We start from the raw sequence: 18,935 nt of genomic DNA, 5'->3' as shown, positions 1-18,935 counted from the left end.
ACTGACCCCCTTAGGCGCCCCAAGATAGTTGAATTTCTAAAAGGAATTCTGCCACCATTTTAAAAATTCTTTTTCCCTCCTGGCACAGTAGCATATGGTTAGTAGGGCAGAATGGATTCTTATCATATTATAGTTGGGAAACTGACCTAGAGAGGTGATGAGCTTTGTCCAATGTCACACAGAAAGCCGTTGGCGGAGCTGAAACAGACCCCTGGATTCCTGGTTCTCAGGCTGGGGGCTTTCCTTCCAGTGCTGCTTCCCAAAGATCGAGGCAGATTGGCAGAGTCAGGGTGGGGTGCTCTTGGTGGAGGAGGAACATGGGATAAGAAAGGGGACCATGAGCAGAAGTGTGGGCTACCTTGCCATCCCCAGATTCAACTCTTCAAGAGATCCAGGCATGCCAGGTGGTTGAGGGTGCCCATGGTCTAAAGCTCGCCCAGCCCCGGCCCCCCCCTCCCTCAGAACTGGGTGTAGTGGTGACCCCACAGCCCTGGGGGGGACTGAGCAGGATGTGCAAGGGAGCAGGGAGAACTTCTAGCTTATTCCATTCATCTGTGTATCTAATCTAGTCGTTATGATCAAGGTTTTAATTATTTAGAAACTTCTATGTTTTACTTATCTAGTAAGGAAAGTTTTCAACTACTCTCTTGATCAGTGTTATTTTTCTCAGTAATTATTTTTTCTAGAAAGTGAACTCCAGGATCATTTTGTCGGAGTACGCCCTTTTCCCGTGGGGATACTAATTGGAATTGCATGCAACTGGGCCACTCATTGAGAAGGGTTTTCGCTCTGCAGTCTTTTCCTGCAAGACCCCGGTCTGTCTCCCTTTCACTCAGGTCTCCTTCCAGCCCAGGCCCCCCACCCCCCACCTGCCCTCCAAGCAGCACTGGTCCGACTGGCGTGCTCTCCAGTCGGCAGCAGACTTATACCAAGGAGACCCCGTGACTGTCTTGTAAAACAAAATTCGTTTCTTTGAAAGGACTGCCCTTGACCCTAAGATTCTCTGTCCTCTACTCTTAGGGGCCAAAAGGGTCTCCTTTTTATAAAAGGGCTTTCCTATACTTTGGCACGAATCTTAGTACAATTATAATGAACCCCAAATCATCTTTGAACAAGTGAATATAACCATCCGAGGTACATTTGCTGAGATTTTCTTCCGTTAAAAACATATGCGTCGTAGGGGCACCTGGGTGGCTCAGTCGGTTAAGCACTGATGATTTCGGCTCAGGTCATGATCTCCCGGTTTGGAAGATGGAGTCCCTCATCAGGCTCCATGCTGAATGTGAAGCCAGATTGGGATTCTCTCTCTCTCTCTCTCTCTCTCTCTCTCTCTCTGTCTCTCCCTCTCCGCCCTTCCCCCACTCACATGCACTCGCTCACGAGCGCGCACTTTCTCTCTCTCTCAAAATACGTAAATAAACTTAAAAGATGTATGAGTTGGGCGGTGGTCTCTGAACTTCTGCATAGGAAAGGGCCTTATAAGATACAGCGTGACTCCCGATTTTACACGGAGGGGGTGGGTGCGCCCTGTATAAGTTCTGAACAGGAGCTTAATTCTCTTTGTCACCGTTAGTCAGCCTGCAGCATGCATTCGTGACGAAGGACCTAGAAGCATCTTGAAGCATGACCTTTCTGGGACAATACAAAAGGATAAAGGTAAATTTGGCCCCAATTAGGCAAATAGTATGAAGCTTTAAACGCAGACACCCTTAGCTACAGCTGCACCCGTGGGATGGGCCCTGTCCGCTACAGGGACGATTCGAAATACTTAGTAATTTCAATAATGACTGTAATAGTCATGAAATCACAGGTGGAGAGCCATTTTCAGGACTCTCGGTCCGGTAAATCAGAAAATTATTGTATGCTAAGGCCCAGGGAGAAAAGCTGTTGGAAAACGAGGCTGACCCCGAGGGGTCAACCTTCTGGAGGGTTGCCAGAAGACAAAACTGATGATTACAGCAGTCCTCTGAACCCGCTTACCCAAGGACATCTCTTTCGTGGCGGGAGTCCAGTTCATGGGAGCAACCACACGTCTTTGGGAAAGACCACATGTGGCAGGTGTGAGTCGTGAATGTGCCCCTCTGACCATCATCCCTGCCCAGGAAGGGGGAAGGGCCGTGTCGGCAGCATCTGGAGGTTGCTTCGATTTCTTTCCCTCTTTTTTCATCTCCGCGCACGTTGGCGCAGTGCCGGACAATTTCACAAATTACCTAAGCGTTTAAAGCCCCCACCCCACCCATCTTTTTCGGGGCTTCGTCTTCCTTCCAGAAACACATCTTCCCCTTTCTGCAGCTCCCCAGAAACCTGCCCTCATAACGTGCGGCAGAGGCGCCCAGGCACTGGTCTGCGGACCATCTCATCTGTGACGATACGAGGAAATTAAGAACAAAGCGGAAAGTTTACGATTAAGCCGAACAGATTTAAGTTTAAGAATTCTATTTTATTCCGACGCAGTGATTGTGAATTTTATCTTATGTGCCAACGTAAGAAATACTTCCTTTTCCTTCTAACTTGAATCTTATTTTTCCCTGAGTCTCTGCTCATCAGAGTAGAAAGAAATGAAATCTCACTCCTGTTTTGGAGGGCTTCCTCTCTTCCCCGGAGTCCTACAAAGATCGAAAGGACTTACACAGCGCCTGGAAAATGGGAATTGGAATCTAGTTCAGGCAGAGTGGTGAACAAAGTGCCAGTGTGCTTTTTTTTTTTTTTTTTTTTTTTTTAAATATATTTTCAAGGGGCGCCTGGGTGGCTTAGTTGGTTGAGCGTCTGACTTCGGCTCAGGTCATGATCTCGCGGTTGGTGGGTTCGAGCCCTGCGTCGGGCTCTGTGCTGACAGCTCAGAGCCTGGAACCTGCTTCAGATTCTGTGTCTCCCTCTCTCTCTGCCCCTCTCCCGCTGGTGCTCTGTGTCTCTCTCTCTCAAAAATAAATAAACATAAAAAAAAAAAAAAAAGAAGAATTGAAACGCAAGAATCTAAGCCAGTGTCATCCATGTAAAATAGCAATTAACAACATGTTTAGGGGTGCCTGAGTGGCTCAGTTAAGTGTCCGACTTTGGCTTAGGTCATGATCTTGCAGTTCATGGGTTTGAGCCCCAAATTGGGCTCTGTGCTGACAGCAGAGAGCCTGCTTCAGATCCTCTGTCCCCCTCTCTCTGCCCCATCCCTTCTCTCTGTCTCTGTCTCTGTCTCTCTCTCTCTCTCTCTCTCAAAAATAGATAAACATTTAAAACAACAACAACAATGTCTAGTTTGTGCCATTTCACAAAGAAAACTCTAGGCTCACATGCCTTCCTGCTGAATTCTACCAAGTGTATAAAGAAGAACGATTAGTAATTTACACAAATTCTGCCAGAGACTTGAAAAGGAGGTAATATTTCCCAGCTTACACTGATACCAAACCCAGACAGAGTGCTTAACAAAAATAAAACTACCAGCCAACATTCTTCATGGCTAAAGTAACACCAAGGACACAATGCTGGTTTAACATTAGAAAGTCAAAGAACAGAGTCTTTGACTCTGTTTTTTGACTAAAAGAACATATGATCATCTCAATAGCTGCAGAAAAATCATTGACAAAATTAATATTCACTTTTCATTAAAAAAAAGCAAACAAAATTCTCAGTGAACTAGAAACAGAAGGGAAACTTCCCAACCTGATAAAAGATGAAAACCCTATAGACAGTATCATACTTTTGGTGAGACCGAGTACCTTCCCCTTAAGATCAGGGACAAGGCAAGAATGTCTGCTTTCAACATCTCTTTTTATTTTTATGAAAAAAATTTGTTTCGGGGGGCACCTGGGTGGCTCAGTCGGTTAAGTGTCCGACTTCGGCTCAGGTCATGATCTCGCGGTTCGTGGGTTCGAGCCCTGCATCAGGCTCTGCGCTGACATTGCAGAGCCTGCTTAGGTTTCTCTCTCTCCCCCTCTCTCAAAATAAATAAATAAACTTCATAAAAAAGGGATAAACCCATGTGATCCATTCAAGAGGAGTAGACCTCCTGCTCTGGCGCTAGGCTCGGGGGCCTCACGCTCAGATCGCTCAGATCGAGCCCCATGATGCCTCCCCCTGCTGTAGCGCTGGGTGCCTGTCACTTCTGCAAAGTCACTTCTCCAAGTGCATATGGAGAGCACGTGTCTCCTGCTCTGGAGGTGCCTGAAAGCTCATCATGACCCCCTTCTACCTTCTCTGCTTCTGTTTTCTCTTAGCCTATGAGCCACCGCCTCCTGGAGGAACTTAGAAAAATCTCTCCTGGGGTGCCTTGGCCGGCTCAGTCACTGGAGGGTGCGACTCTTGATCTCGGGGTTGTGAGTTCGAGCTCCAGGTTGGGTGTCGAGATTATGTAAAAATAAAAATCTTTTTAAAAAAAGAATTAAGTGGGACATGACAAGCAGGCTATAAAGTTGTATATCCAAAAGAGTCTGTAAGAGAACAACAGCAAATGATGTGGAGAAAAAAAAAAACTGGAAGGAAATCCAACAAAATGCAGCAATGATGGTCTCCTGCAGTAATGAATCTGGGCGACCTGTTTTTTTTCTCCTCCCCTTCTGTCTTTCTAACTTATCTATACTGAGCAATCCCTCATTTCATTTTTTAAAGAAAGTGGAAAAAGAAAATAGAGCAGTTCTGGTATTCTACCCCCACCCCTGTCCCCTCCCCAGGGATCCAGACTCAGGGTCACGTTCAGGTTCCTCTAAGGTTCCTGTCCAGTCCTCTCCTTCCTGCCTTTCAGAAGCCCACCTGCACCCTGTGGTTTCCTACCTCCACCCCCCCCCCCCCCCCCCGCCGCCCCCAGCCCCAATCCATAGGCAATTAACCCTTTCCAGACAAGGAAGGAGCCAAGCTTTTCTCCATCCTACTTCCAAAGCCTGGGATGCATGTCTGGGTGGGGATCTGGGAAAGGCAACCGTCCCTGCCAGCCCTGAACTCACCTCTCGTGGACATAGCAGCCTCTGTGTGTGTGTGGGGGGGGGGGGGGGCAGGTGGGAGTCCCCAGACACCGAATGTAGACTCTAAGCTGGATGAACCCGAAAATTTAACAGGCCCACTGGTTCTCAAACTCAAGTATTAGAGTCACCAGACACTTGTTAGAAAGGCAGGGTTGTGAGCCCAGCCCACAGTAGGTCCCCGGAATCATATTTTAAAATTAAATTAAATTAAATTAAAAATTTTATTGGGGAGGGCAGAGGGACAAAGTGAGAGAGAGAGAGAGAGAGAGAGAGAGACAATCCCAAGCAGGCTCCACGTTCAACGCCCCCACCACCCTGGGATCATGACCTGAGCTGAAATCAAGAGTCAGATGCTCAACCGCCTGAGCCACCCAGGGACCCCCAGGGAATCACATGTTTAACCAGCCTCCTGAAGGACTGCGGTGCAGGTGGTTTACAGGCACATTTCGAAAATCAGAACCCCGTCTGTCCCCAGCAAGATTTCTTTCTCACTCACTTATGCAGGAGACAGTGGTGCTGAGTCAGGAAGGAAGAGAGAAGATGGTGAGGTCTGGAGAGGGTGGCTGTTGTTGGGCGCCCAGGCCCAGGGGATTTCTTGCAACAGATACAAAGTCAGACCAGATCTCCGGAGCTGGGCCCGGCTCTGGTGAGCTCCACGGGCTGTAAGTTCCTTGGCCGCACGACTAGGCCAGCATGTGAACATACTGGGCAGGTCCCAGGCTCCCGCTGGGACTGTGAGACCCCCACTGCAGGCTCCAGGGCTGACAAAAGCTTCCAGTCGGGCTGGGGCACGAAGGAGGAGAGCCTGGAAAGGGTCAGGGGACAGCTCCAGAGCCTGGCAGGTGCACTCTGAAAGCTGTAGCAGGAAACTTATCCGGGTTAGCGCATAGCCAGCCATTCAGATCCCCCGTAAGCATTTTCGCCGCTACACTGAGATGAACTTCGAGAAGCCGAGCTCCTCCCCAGACATGTGGAGGGGAGGCCCTGGGATCATGTCCCCCTCCTGGTCCTGGAAATAGACTTCTTCTTCCTCTGAAGTCTGTAAAGACAACAGTCAGGCAATGAAAAGCAGAGTCCAGCTGGGCCGGGGGGGGGGGGGGGGGGAGGGGGGGTGGCCCAGGTGCCTGCGGGGTCCACCCTAGCCTTTTCCACAGTTCTGGGCCTCTATCTAAGGGGCAGAGACTGACAAGTTCTCCCCAGACCTCTCAGGCTTTGATTCATGCCCCTCACCTCCTCCCAAACATCCACCCCTTGGGAGAGCATCTTCATAGCCTCTGGCAGCCCAGAGCTCTTGCAACTGTGACTACCAACAAGCTATTCAAGAACTTTCTGGATAGGGGGGAAAAGAGGATGTAAGGTCAAGGGTCCTGAGTTCTGAATGAAAAGTCCTGAGTTATGATGGGGTAGGTGGGTGGACGCAGGGGGCAGTGTTCAGGGAGCGGATGCCGAAGAAAGCCTCCCCCCTCCACCCACCAATTTCCCTGCATTGTCAGAGCCCCCAGTGCCCTCTGTTCATACCTGGCTGAGGCCCCGGATTTCTGTGCAGGGGTTGACGGAGGGCTCTGGGCTGGCTCGAGGCCCAGGGGGCCCTGCAAGGTTGATCACGGCGTAGTCCAGCGACTGAAACAGAGACTCAGAACAGTCCATTCTTGGCAGGGGTGATGTTCCCCCACCACAGCGAGGGGAGGGAAACAAGGGGGTGGGGGTGGAGAGCACAGGCTGTGGAGTCAGAGTCCTTCCGTCCTGTTTCCTACATCTCAGAGTGACCTTGGGCAAGCCTCCTAACCTCTCTGAGGCTCAATTTCCTCAGCCGTAAAATGGGGATAAGAATTTTTCTTCCCTCGGGGTTGTAATGACTATTCATGGCAGCGTTTTACAGCTCAACACCTGGGAACTCCTGGAAGGATTTTGTTTTTATTATTGTTATTTCTATCCTTGAGGCAGAAAGAATGTACAGGCTCAAGGTTCTCCGCAGGGCCTGGTGGGGGGGGGGGGGGGGCGGGGGGAGCAAATGTGAATACCTCAAAGGTTCACCGATTAACAAACCGCAAAGGAAAAGTTCTTTACAAATCGTTAAGTCTGAGCACCCCCTCCTTGATCAGATAAGGAAACCAAGGCCGAGTGAGTAGGAGTCATCCTGTGACCAGGCCTGGCGGTCCCCACAGGTCCCCAGGTCGGGAATGCCAGCCCCTCCCCCATTTCCCCCAACCAAGTCTCCCAAGGGCATAGCTGCCCTTAGGTGTCCCAGCCAGTAAGTCCCATGGCCCAGTGGGCACTAAAGACAAAGAAAGAAACCCCCGTTTTCTGAGTGTCTCACTTCACTTGTGCCTCACCACAACCCAATGACACTGAGGCTCAGAGAGGTGATGTAACTTGCCAGAAGTCACACAGCTGCTGAGTAGCTGAGCTGGGAATTGTACTCACGACCATGTGACCTCAGACCCCAGTTCTTTTCCTATACCACACTGCCCGCCTGCCGACCTGGCAGGGCGTGACTCACACTTCTTGTTTCCATGTCCCTTGTCTCCTAACTGCCCCCTTCCCCCTGTTGCTATCACCGCCCTAGCAGCAGGGGATGGAGACAGAGGCGGACATCTGAACCGTCTCTGGTGACACATCCAGGCTCACAGGACAAGATGAAAATCAGAGCACAATTTCTCAGGCAGGCTAGGACTGGGGACACGAGGGGACAAGGGAACAGGGGAAGGGGAAGGAGAAGTCACAAATCCTGTCACTCATGGCCCTGGTCTCTCCCGGCCCTGCCTACGGTGAGGACCCGGCATAGCTGGGGCTCGATCAGAGGACTCCCGTTGTCATATCCATTCTCCATTAACCCCGTATTTATAGCTTTGTGATTTGGCCCAAACCCGGCGACTGCTGACCGCTGACCACCAGCAGCCACGCCAGTGTCACCTATTCAAGGGTGACTGAATTTGAGGAAAGAGCCTCATGGAGCAGAGACTAAACCACACATGCATGCAGGCAGTAGCCAGGACCACCACCTGACGTCCAGGGCGGGTCCCTCGTTGGTCCCTCTGCCCACGCCATGGGCCACAGGCCCGCTCCAGCAAGTGTGGAGACATTTTCTGTGTGGTTGAACATACAAGCTACATAGGAGAGCCTCCTGGTCCAGGCGCTAGAAAAATAGCAGGGAATCAGGGAAGCCTTGGGAAGTGGGAGTCGAGTCCTGATCGCAGCCCAGCACTGCCCTCTCGGGATGAGAACCTCTTGCAATAGCTCTCTGGGCAGCGGAAATGCTGGTCTGACCCCTCATGCTTCCCTCTGAGGTTTACACACCCCTGGGGCTCTCTGGCAGAGCCGGCAGAGCGTCCCCTTCCCTCTTGGACCTGAATGTGGGTGAAGAAAACCCCAAGCCCTTTAAATTCCACCTGCAGACTCTGCTAGAAAAACTGCAAAGAAGCCAAAAGGGAAATAAACCAAAGAAAACCAAAAGCTCTCAATCGGTCATGTTCACAGGTTCTTGCCTCGGACCCTCTCGGGAGACCTTGTTTCATCCTTCCCTCGACAAGGGTCCCCCAGCCACCCACCAACCTCTCGGCCCTGTGCCCTTTCCTGTCTCCTCCCACTTAAGCAGGAAGAGTCCCATGCAGCCCTTCCCCAGTGTGGGCACAGGGGGCTGGTGCAGGCACTCTGGCCTCCCCAGCAGTTCTCCCTCCTGCCCCGCCCTTCTTCTAGAAGGCAAGGTGCACCCCAGGAGGCATAGCCAGGAGGCGGGGCTCTGGCAGCCCCCCTCCCATCCTTGTCCATGACCTTTCTCTCACTTCTGTCCGCCATCTCTGGCCTTGTCGAGCTTCCTGAGACAACAGCAGCTGCTTCCTAAACCAAAGCCCAGTACCCCATTCCTGCCCCAGCCCCTCCTCCGGGGGATCAGGCCTGAGTCTTTTGTCCTTGCTGGCGCCAGGAAAGAAGGCAATGGCGGCCCCCCTTTCCTGCCCCCATGTTTAAGAGAATGGAGTGGAGGCATCTCAGTAAACAGCCCAGGGAGGGGTGGGGGGCTGGGTGAGGCAGGGGTGGCTTCTGTGTCCTGAGCCCGTGGTTCTGCAGCCCTCCCAAAGACTCCTCTGGATCCTGCTCTGACAATGTCTGGTTCTAAGAGGGGGAGGGGAAGAGGGCGCTGGGTCCCCGGGAAAGACCCCTGCCTGGTACCCGCTGGGGAGTCAGGGTGAGGAGGGGCACTCTGTGGCTTGCACCTGGTTTTGGGGCTCACTCACACTCCCCAGAGATGGAATGCAAGCCTTGCCTGGAGGACGGTCATGGGCAACCGGGTAGGGAGACGCAGAGGCAGGGCCGGGAAGCCTGATGTCCTACCCCACAGGGATCCGAGCTTGGGCCAGCTGCCTTCCTTACCAAGTGTGAGAGGTGGACCTTCTCGTTCCTCTGTGTCTCTGTGGCCAGTTGAGCTGAAAGAGACCAGCAGGAATACCCTGAAGCCTGCACCGGCTCCCACAGAGGTGGACTGACCCCCCTGTACTTTAGAGCAGGGCCTTCCCTACAGGAAGCAGGCAGACAGGCTGTGCAGAGAAGCTCCTTCCAGCTCGGTTCCTCAGCACGGATCCAGCCTTTTGGGATCAGTCCACGGACATCCCCTTGTGTGGGCCGGAAACTGGCTGGGGAAGTAATTCCATGGGCTAAGGTCATTGCTTTTAAACCTCAGTGTGCATACAGGATCCCGGGACATTTTATAAAAATGCCCACTCTTGGGGCGCCTGGGTGGCGCAGTCAGTTAAGCGTCCGACTTCAGCCAGGTCACGATCTCACGGTCCGTGAGTTCGAGCCCCGCGTCGGGCTCTGGGCTGATGGCTCAGAGCCTGGAGCCTGTTTCCGATTCTGTGTCTCCCTCTCTCTCTGCCCCTCCCCCATTCATGCTCTGTCTCTCTCTGTCCCAAAAATAAATAAACGTTGAAACAAAAAAAAAAATTTAAAAAAAAATGCCCACTCCCATTCAGCAGGTTGGAGGTGGGGCCTGAGAGTCTTTTTTTTATTTAAAAAAAAAAAAGGTTTTTTTTTTAATGTTTTTATTTATTTTGACACAGAGAGAGACAGAGCACAAGCAGGGGAGGGGCAGAGAGAGAGGGAGACACAGAATCCGAAGCAGGCTCCAGGCTCTGAGCGGTCAGCACAGAGCCCGATGCGTGGCTCCAACTCACAGACTGTGAGATCATGACCTGAGCCGAAGTCGGACGCTCAACCCACTGAGCCACTCAGGCGCCTCGGGGCCTGAGAATCTTTTAACAGGCTATCAGGGGATGTCACTGCTGCTAGCTGGGGACCACAATTTGAGAGGCAAGGTGCTAAAAAGTTCTGAGGTCTTGATCAGGAATGCTCCCACTCTGTGTGCTCTCCCTGACTCCTCTGCGGTGACCTGGGGACATGGGCAAAGCCGACATTTCTTCCTGGGGGCCACACAGGAAGAAGTCGGAGGCAGGCCCAGGATCCCCCCCTCCCCCCCTCCCATGGCCAGGATCCCCCCCATGGCCACCTGCACTAGGACAACATTGCTCATTTGCAAAGGGCTCTGGCACCCTTCTTCCTGGCTCCACCGTTTCCTGGCTGTGCAAACTCGGGGCAAGCCGAGTAACCACCCTGCCTTAGTTTCTTCCCCTGTAAAACGGGGGCACTTGTAGTAAGTTTCTAATGCCACAGTATTGAGAGCATTAAAGGGGATAAAAGCAACAGAAGCAACAGAAGCGACATAAGGCACATAGCAGCTCCTGTGACCGTCATTTCAGCCAACCCTCTTACACTGTGCTGTTCATCAAAGGAGCCACGAGCCGCGACGGCCACAGTCATGCAGGCATGACTACTCTGAATTATTCCGGGTTTTGAAGACTCCATATGAAAAAAATGCAGAATGTGGAATATGTATCACTAAGCTTTTTATACTGATTCCACGTTGAAAGGGTAACGTTTTGGAAAGATCACGTTTATAAAGTATATGATTAAAATTAACAGCTCCGGTTTCTTTGTCCTTTTTTTCATGTTAACGATTCGAGAAGTTTAGACTTCATGTGTGGCTTGTATTCTATTTCTGTTGTATTCTCTATCTGTGATCTGAAAAAGCTGTGGCTCAGGGAAGTTAGGTGACTTCCCCAAGGTCACACAGATAAAAAATAGCAGAGCTGGGATTTGAAGCCACGCCTTGACGGGAGCTGAGCACGGCTCAAGACCCCGAGGCAGGGTCCATCCTGGTCAAGTGCTTAGTCTCTTAGCCCTCCTTCGTCCCGCCCCGCCCCCACAGCAGTCACACAGGGAGCTAGATCTGCGGAGGCTGGACGTGGGTTTGCTGGGATCGGTAGGGACAGAAGTGACTGATGAGTTCGGACAGATGGGAGCAAGCCAAGAGCTCCCATTCTCCCATTCCCACATCTGAATTGCTTTTTCCTAATGTTGACTGACCTGGGGCTCCCTCTGAAGGGAAGGGGGGGGGGCTCCTGATGCCCATATCTCAGAGGGAAACACTGACCCATAAGGTGTCCCTGCAATGGTGGGGGGACTGCAGGTCTCAGTGAGGTCCTTGGCCTCCCATCCTCTCCTCCCCACTTTTGCTCACCTTCCTTCCTCCAGCGGAGAAGATAGCTGCCGAGGGCAGCCAGGCCCGCAGCCAGAAGAAGGGACAGCAGCACCAGGACGGGGGCCAAGATGCGGACCATTGGGATGGAGACCCTGTGGGTGAGGCGGGAGGAGCCCAGCAGCTGTCACCAGACGTCAGTGGCATGCCGTGCACCGTGGCATTCTTAGTCTGCTTCCCAGCCATGTCCTTTGACTCTCCCCAGGAGATCAGAGGGCACCAGGGACTGCAGCGTCTGGTCCCGGTGGAAGGGACCCCCGCCCCCACTACCAACCCCAGGAAACACTTTCAGCTAGGTCTGGACTTGGCAACAGTCAGGCAGGAAGCCTCAGTCAGTCACTGAACGCAATGATATATAACCCCCAAGAACCAATCCTTCAGGCTGGAACTCCATTTGGGTGAGAAAAAAAACCAATTTTGGGGGGTAGGGTTCCATATTTTCATGCTTGGCCCAGGGCCCAGTGCAAAGTATGCAGGCAAAACTGGGGTGGCTGCCTCTTAGGCTGGGGCAGGGAGAGAGGTGGGGACTGGGGCCACGGTGGACTCTTCACCTGGGGGGGGGGGGGCGGGGTCTGTGTGTCCACAGCACCAGGGCTTCTGGCTCGGCCGTGTAGGTCGTTCACTGCTCAAGGGCTCTCCTGAGGGGGCTGGGGACCGCGTCTGCCCTCCGCACTGTGACAGGAGGCTGTGTTGGCCTGGGGGAAGTGCTAGGACCTCACTTGCTCAAAGACACCTTATGCTTTGAGGATGGCCTGAAAGGTGACCTTGGTCGCCTGGGGCTCACCTGGACAGGGAGGTCCTGCTGGGGGCCAGACGAGTGTCCTCTGTCGAGGCGGGCTCCGGCTGTGTGGATGGGCGGAGGGTCCCTGCATGAGGAGAGGTTGCTTCGTGAGGAGAGGTGCCTGCATATGGAGAGGTTCCTGCGTACGGGGTGGTTCCTGTGGGCCTGGACGGAGTAGTCCCTGGGAATGGAGAGGCCTCGGCCCCTGTCTTCCCCCGCGTGGCTGTGGTGACTGTTTGGTGGAGACCAGGAGAAGCTACAAGTCCAAAAGCAATGCCTCAGCACCTCCTCTGATCCTCGAATCCCAGCGTTTCCCAGACCTCTGACCCTCGATCCCTGGACGCAGGACCAACTTCTCAGAACAATCCCAGCTAAAGGACACCCCGGGTGTCCTAGACGAAGCCATCTGAGCAAGCAGGCCTTATCTCAGGCACACCCCACACCCGTGTGTGGTTTTCAGCCCCTTTCGGTGCCTGTGTGATCACACCCCACCCCTACCTCTGTGACCTATCCAATGAGCACTCAGTACACAGGCGTCCTCCCGCCCTCCCGCCCTCCCCCTACGGTCCTGGAGAGTTATCACCTCTGCCCTCACCTCCTGTCACCATCACAGGCCCACCCTCACCACCTATGCCTCTGCAGGCCTTGACCTCCCTCAGCAGCCACGGGGTCCACAGGGCAGGGCGACAGGGACAGGTCCAGGGGTCAGGCTGTACGGCTTCTCGCCTGAACTAACCCCGTTGAGTCCCTGATTCCTCCACGGACAGTACAGCTCCCAGGCTCTGGGGGCCCATAAAGGGCAGTGCCTGGCACCAGGTCAGGCACTCCCGGGGTGTTTCTTTAGAGAGGAATGGAGGAGAGACAGAAAAACCATTCACTCACTCAATTCTGGGAGCGGAGTTTGCCAAGCTTTTGCCTGGGGCTGGAGGCTCCTTGTAGCGAGAGGCTGGAAGGAGGGAGTGGGGGAGGGAGGGCAGCAGGGACCTAGGGAAAGGGAGAGGCTGGTCTCAGGGGAGGCCAGGATCACTGCTCCGGGCCAGATTTCCTGCCTTGGTTGCAGCCAGTGGCTTTCCCGCCCCCACCTCTGTTCACAGCCTTCGCAGTCTCCCCTCAGCCGCTTGGGAGCCATGGATGGTAGAGATTCTAGCTGACGGCTGGCCTCCCACTCAGCTCAGACCCTCGGCTTCCCTTGTCCCCAGCTGCCCACCAGCCTGCCCTTTCCATGGCTCGCTTTGCACCAATAGGGGTTTTGTCTCTAAAAATATACCGGATCCCATCACTTCTTGCTTTAGAGCAGTTAATGGCCCCCTCCTTGCCTATAAGCGGAAGCTCAAGCTTTGCAACATGCCTTTCAAAGTCTTTGAAACTCAGACCCTGGGGCGCCTGGGTGGCTCAGTCCGTTGATCAGCTGACTTCGGCTCAGGTCATGACCTCACGGTTTAGGAGTTCAAGCCCCACCGGGGGCTCTCTGTGGTCAGCACAGAGCCCCCTTCAGATCCTCTGTCCCCCTCTCTCTCTGCCTCTCCCCTGCCTGCGCTCTCTCTCAAAAAAATAAATAAGCATTAAAACTCAGATCTCCGCTCGCTATGTTGGCTTTACGTCTTTGCCATCTGGTATACCAGCCACACCACTATTTGCCCTCTGTGCCTAATTAAGGGTGTCCCGCCCGCCTCTATGCCTTGCGTGTCCCCTGCCTCTCCTCTCCATCTTGGCCTAAACCACCTTCTTTCTGTCCTCCCCTCCTCCACCACGCCTTCCCCAGAAGGAGCAAGTCCCTTCTTCCTGCGTAGCCACAGTACCCTGCGCCCAATTATGTTGCAACACGTAGTTTCCTGGGACTCCCTGCGAGGCTAGGACCCCTCAAGAACAAAATGCCTAGCTTCTGCCAGCACAGTGGGCAGAAACGTGGTGTGGCCGATCCCCCGGGAGCCGCCGAGCTCCCTGACTCCCCAGTGCCCCTCAGTCACCTCTGTGCTGGAAAGCCATCCCGGACTCACTCACTCCCTTTCCCCACCATTCTCTATTCTAACACAAGGTCAAGCTTTCTCCGATCTTCCGCAAATAGAGAGTATTTATCTCTCCCTTTCCAATATTTATACTTCTTTATCTTGTCGCATTTCATTGCCTCGAGCCTCCAGGCAATGGTGAACAAAAGAAATGAGAGCGGGTTCTTGTCTTGTTCTGACCTTTCTAGAAATTCTAATCTTGTACCGTACTCGGTGGTGCGCTGGAGACAGCTCACACTGACCCGGGAGAGCGGACTGCCCACCTTTTCAGGAATTTTGTGAGCTGGTTGTTAAACTATTGGTGGCTGGAAATTGGCAAGGGCAGGGGCATTTAAACCACAGAAACTGGCAAACATTGCAAATCAGAGCTTCTGCAGCCGGTTGTCATTCACCAGCATGCCACGGCCGTCAATCTTCTTTATGTTCTGTATCCCAAATGTTATCAGAGAAAGGTTAACCACGTCTGACACAGGGTAACATAATAATGCATACATCATACACAAATGAATATTTACAAGTGAGGTAAACATTGAAAATAGAGAGCCCAAACACAGATAAAATTGACCACCACTAGGTAAGGATGAGGTCTGAATACCGATGAACATCAGAAGAAATCAGAGAATCTTGTAAATCATGGAGAACAGGTTCAATGTGGTTTTGGTGCTGCTGCTATTATTTCGTGAGCGCATTTCTATTTCCTTGAATGAAAATAAAGACCCATGGATGTCGGGGATCTGGCAGTGGGGATGGGGCCGGGGGTGGGATGGGGCTCAGCTACGGGGCCAGGACAGGGCAAGAGGAGACACCAAAGCCGGAAAAAATCTGGATTGGAATCCTGGTTCCACCACTCCCTGCCATGAGACCTTGGGCAAATCATTCCATCTCTGCAGTCTCGGCCCCCTGATGTGTCAAACAAGATGCAAAGACCTGCCTCACCCTCGCTGGCTAGTGGACGGGGGCTGCCCACCTCCCTGGGTCCTCTCTGACTTCTTTCTTCTCAGCTCTGCAGAGCCAGGTAGGATTCTGGGCATCCAGAGAAATGCTCAGTCCCCAGCCAGAGCCCCATGACTCCAGCCTCAGTCCCCTAGTGTCCCTGAGCTCAACGAGCTCCTCCGAGGCTGGTTCCCAGGCCCTCCTCACACTTGACTTTGGGACTTCAAGATCTGGGGAAGAGAAGCAAGAAGGAAGAGCTGGGGCCACAAGCCAGGCGAGGCCCGTGTGGCCATGGCTTGGCAGTGCGGTGGAGTGGGTCTGGGATGCACGATGGTGGGTCCTGCCTGCGGAATCCTCAGGAACATCTCTGACTCTGAGGAGGGAGGCTTTTTTATTCTGTGGGACGTTCACCTTGTCCCCCACCCCGCCCCCCACCCCAGCCCATGGCAATCTCTCTCCCGCATCTGGGCAAAAAGGAAAGGCACTGAGCACAGAGTTTGACGGATCTGCGAGATGTGACCTTGTGAAGCAGCCGCTGAGGCTCAGGCCACCCTGGTGTCACCTCACCGAGTCCCTGAGACCCGCCCTCTCCCCCCCCCCCAGCCCGCGCCCCGCCCTGATGAGGTTATGCGAGCACTCCACCCTTTGGTGATGGGGAACCGGGTCCAGCACCGATCAGCTGCCCACCTGTCCCTCTTCCCCTCCATATCACCCATGCCCCATCCGGGGAAGGAGAGACATTTGTTACCTGGAAAGACAAGCAGAGAGACCAGGAAAGATTCATCTCGGCCCAGTTTTGAGACCCCACAGAAGTACTTCCCGGCATCCTGCAGGGTGAGTTTCCTCAGGGTCACTTTGAGCGTGAGCTCCTGGGGGTTGTCTTGGAGGGACACCCTGCCCTCCGTCCTCTCCTGGCCGTCGTCCTCCGCGTAGACGGTGCTGGAGCAGCGGGAGATAAAGAACCCACTCTCCTTGCACCAGTATTTCTTGTGCTTCCTCAGCTCCTCCCTGTAGGTGCACTGCAGGAACACGGTGTCACCTTCAAATCCGCTGATCTCCTTGGGGCCCACCAGGGCTCCACAACCTGCAGCCAGAGCAGGGACGGAGGTCGGAATCCCTTGGATGCAAGTACCAGGGTCAAGACCACAAGACGCCTCCTCTCTCACTCCCTCCTGCGGCTGCCCTCTAAGAGCTGGTAGTCCCTTCCCCGCCAAGGGATATTAGGACAGGGCCGTGGCTGGTCCCCTAAACTGGGGGTACTGAAGGATGGTGATGGGGGAAGTTCTAGAGTCACACAGCCCAGAGTCTGAATCCCGGCACTGCCATTTAGTAGCTGTGCAACCTTGGGGGAAGTTGCTTGACCTCCCTGGCCATCTGGGTTTTCTCATCTACAGATGATGATGATGATACCGTCCTATTTCATTGAAATTCAGACGCTGTCGCATGGAAGAGACACCATAATTTTATATACCGCTAAGAAAAAGCATCGTCACTCGAACGATTGTCATCGGGGACAAGAGGCATCCTGATACTTGATGTTAAAAAGTTAAAAAAAAAAAAAAAAAAAAAAAAAGACGGGCCGTGAAGTGATGAGACAGGATACTTTATGTCTCACCAGCGGAGGTTCTAGACATATTTGCAGAGTTTACCATGGCAACCACATAGGGGGCATCCGGTCTCCCTCCAGGCTGAGTGTGGAGTAGGAAAAGAAAGATGAGAGAGGAAAAACCTCCCTTATGGCCACCTGACCAGGGAGGGTTTGGAACGGATAAGGGCAGGGAGAAAACCCGGCTCTAAGAAACAGCACCCCCCCCCGTTCCCCCCCCCCCCCCAAACCTCTGCGGGCTGAGGGCTAGTGCGGTGGACTGAACCTGGAAGGATCAGGCGGCTAGGCTGGGTCACAAAAAGGGACGCTGGGATCAAGAGGTCCTCTCTCTGCCAGCCGGGGCCTGAGCCCCGCATCCCTCCACCATACTCCCTCCCCGCCCCCCTCCCCTCACCTGGGAACAAGAGGCAGCCCCACAGCAGGACCAGGACGAGGGGCCACATGGTGGGCGCTAGACGTGCAGGAGCACACGCGGGAACTGGGAGCTCCTCTCCGGGCCACGCGGGGCTTTAACTTCCTCCAGAGGCACGAGATCAGGACACGGAAGGGGGGGAGGGGCCGTGTCGGTCACCCCCTCCGCGCCCAAGGGGAGGTGCCTCTGCCATTCCCTTTACTGACCCTCGGTGCAGCGCCAGCCCCTCGGGTTACCGTCCCCCTCCCTCCCCAGCCCCGCCCCCCCCGGGGCGCTTCACCCAAACCCGTGCCCCTGGGGGGGGGGGGAGGGGTCTTAACCATGCCCGCCGCCGTGCACCCCAGAAGGTCTGAGTGTAGCCTTCAGGGAGTCCAAGAATTTGGATGGGAAAAAACTTGCACATTGACTTTTACTAACCTTTAAGGGATTTATCTTTTCCTTCTAGTGTGAGTGTTAGCAGTGCCTGTGACTCTGTCACCAAAAAAAAAAAAAAAAAAAGGCAGACACTAGATAGAGCACATCAAGTTGTCGCCGACAGCTCCAAATACCGTATGTGTCCCTCAGGACTTGGAAAAGAGTTACTAGGCCTGCCACCAGAGCTGATTTTTGAAAGCGCTGATGGAACACATTTATTACTATATTACACAATTATAAGTACTTTGATAATCACTTCAATATTATTGGCTTTCTTTTAGGCATATGGATGTGATCTTACATGTTTAAAAGACGGTTCTTCTGAGAGGAGGTCCATAAGCTTTACCAGACTAAGTGGTCAACGGTACCGAGGTTAGGGGTCCTGGTGGCAGCGCCCACTGCCCCCTCCCTCTGCGTCGCCTCCCGAGGACGCAGTACCGCGTTTGGCCACCGGGCGGCGATGCGGAAGAGGCTGAGGGAAGCAGAAGGACTGGGAGGAGCGGGATACCTGGAACCACCTGCAGACCGCGCTGTGAGGCGGGGCTCCCCGTCTGCGTTATCTTGGCATTAAAAAAAAAGTGAGTTAATGGGGCGCTTGGGTGGCTCAGTCGGTTAAACGTCCGACTTCAGCTCAGGTCATGATCTCACGGTCCGTGAGTTTGAGCTCCGTGTCGGGCTCTGTGCTGACAGCTCGGAGCCTGGAGCCTGCTTCGGATTCTGTGTCTCCCTCTCTCTCTGCCCCTCCCCCGCCCGTGCTCTGTCTCTCTCTGTCTCAAAAAGAAAATAAAAACATTAAAAAAAAAAGTGAATTGACAATGTCTCATCACAGAATTGAATCCGCCTTTAAAGCAGCAAAAACAAACACGCCCACTAGAGGGAGCCCTGGCACACCGTTCTTCAAGATAGCTCTGTCGGGGGTTTCTTGGTCGCAAAACTTCATAGTGGTTGCAAGCAACATTTTATTGGGAAATGTTAAATAAAGTAAAAAAGAATGGGCATGTTTCCTGTAATTCCCCTTCCCTCTGGAAAACGACGGTTAACATTTGGGATATATGCTGCCACATATACAGTTGGAATTTTTCTCATTTGGTGGGTTAATATTTATTTGAAGCATTAACTCAGTGGTTCAAGGAACCGTGACTGTATTTGCGTGTGATTCTGGCAATGTGGGGAGACATGTCTTAATTTCACAATGACTAGGAGGTACGGCTGGCATTGAATGGGCAGGGACCTGGGAACCTGACT

At 53.3% G+C, this 18,935-nt stretch overlaps 1 protein-coding gene across 8 annotated transcripts; it reads right to left on the bottom strand.

Annotated features, from left to right (window-relative positions):
• Positions 1 to 5,436: 5,436 nt before the first annotated feature.
• Positions 5,437 to 17,468, bottom strand: CD300LG (CD300 molecule like family member g). Of its 8 annotated transcripts, none has more exons than XM_045489087.1 (8): positions 17,259 to 17,461; positions 16,007 to 16,342; positions 13,202 to 13,303; positions 12,323 to 12,575; positions 11,521 to 11,633; positions 9,279 to 9,370; positions 6,468 to 6,569; positions 5,759 to 5,988 (listed from the first exon to the last, which is right to left on the bottom strand). In XM_045489087.1, the coding sequence occupies exons 1-8, from the start codon at positions 17,305 to 17,307 to the stop codon at positions 5,875 to 5,877; spliced, it is 1,161 nt and encodes a 386-aa protein (XP_045345043.1). In that variant the 5' UTR covers positions 17,308 to 17,461; the 3' UTR covers positions 5,759 to 5,874. The 8 variants fall into 8 exon arrangements, with proteins under 8 accessions (XP_045345044.1, XP_045345046.1, XP_045345050.1 ...); XM_045489092.1 differs by having other exon boundaries at positions 12,323 to 12,404; positions 17,259 to 17,408; XM_045489089.1 differs by having other exon boundaries at positions 9,318 to 9,370; positions 17,259 to 17,407.
• Positions 17,469 to 18,935: the final 1,467 nt, after the last annotated feature.

Source organism: Leopardus geoffroyi, chromosome E1, assembly GCF_018350155.1.
Source record: "Leopardus geoffroyi isolate Oge1 chromosome E1, O.geoffroyi_Oge1_pat1.0, whole genome shotgun sequence".
NCBI classification, from domain to species: domain Eukaryota; kingdom Metazoa; phylum Chordata; class Mammalia; order Carnivora; family Felidae; genus Leopardus; species Leopardus geoffroyi.
This window is presented reverse-complemented; position numbering and strand designations above follow the sequence as displayed.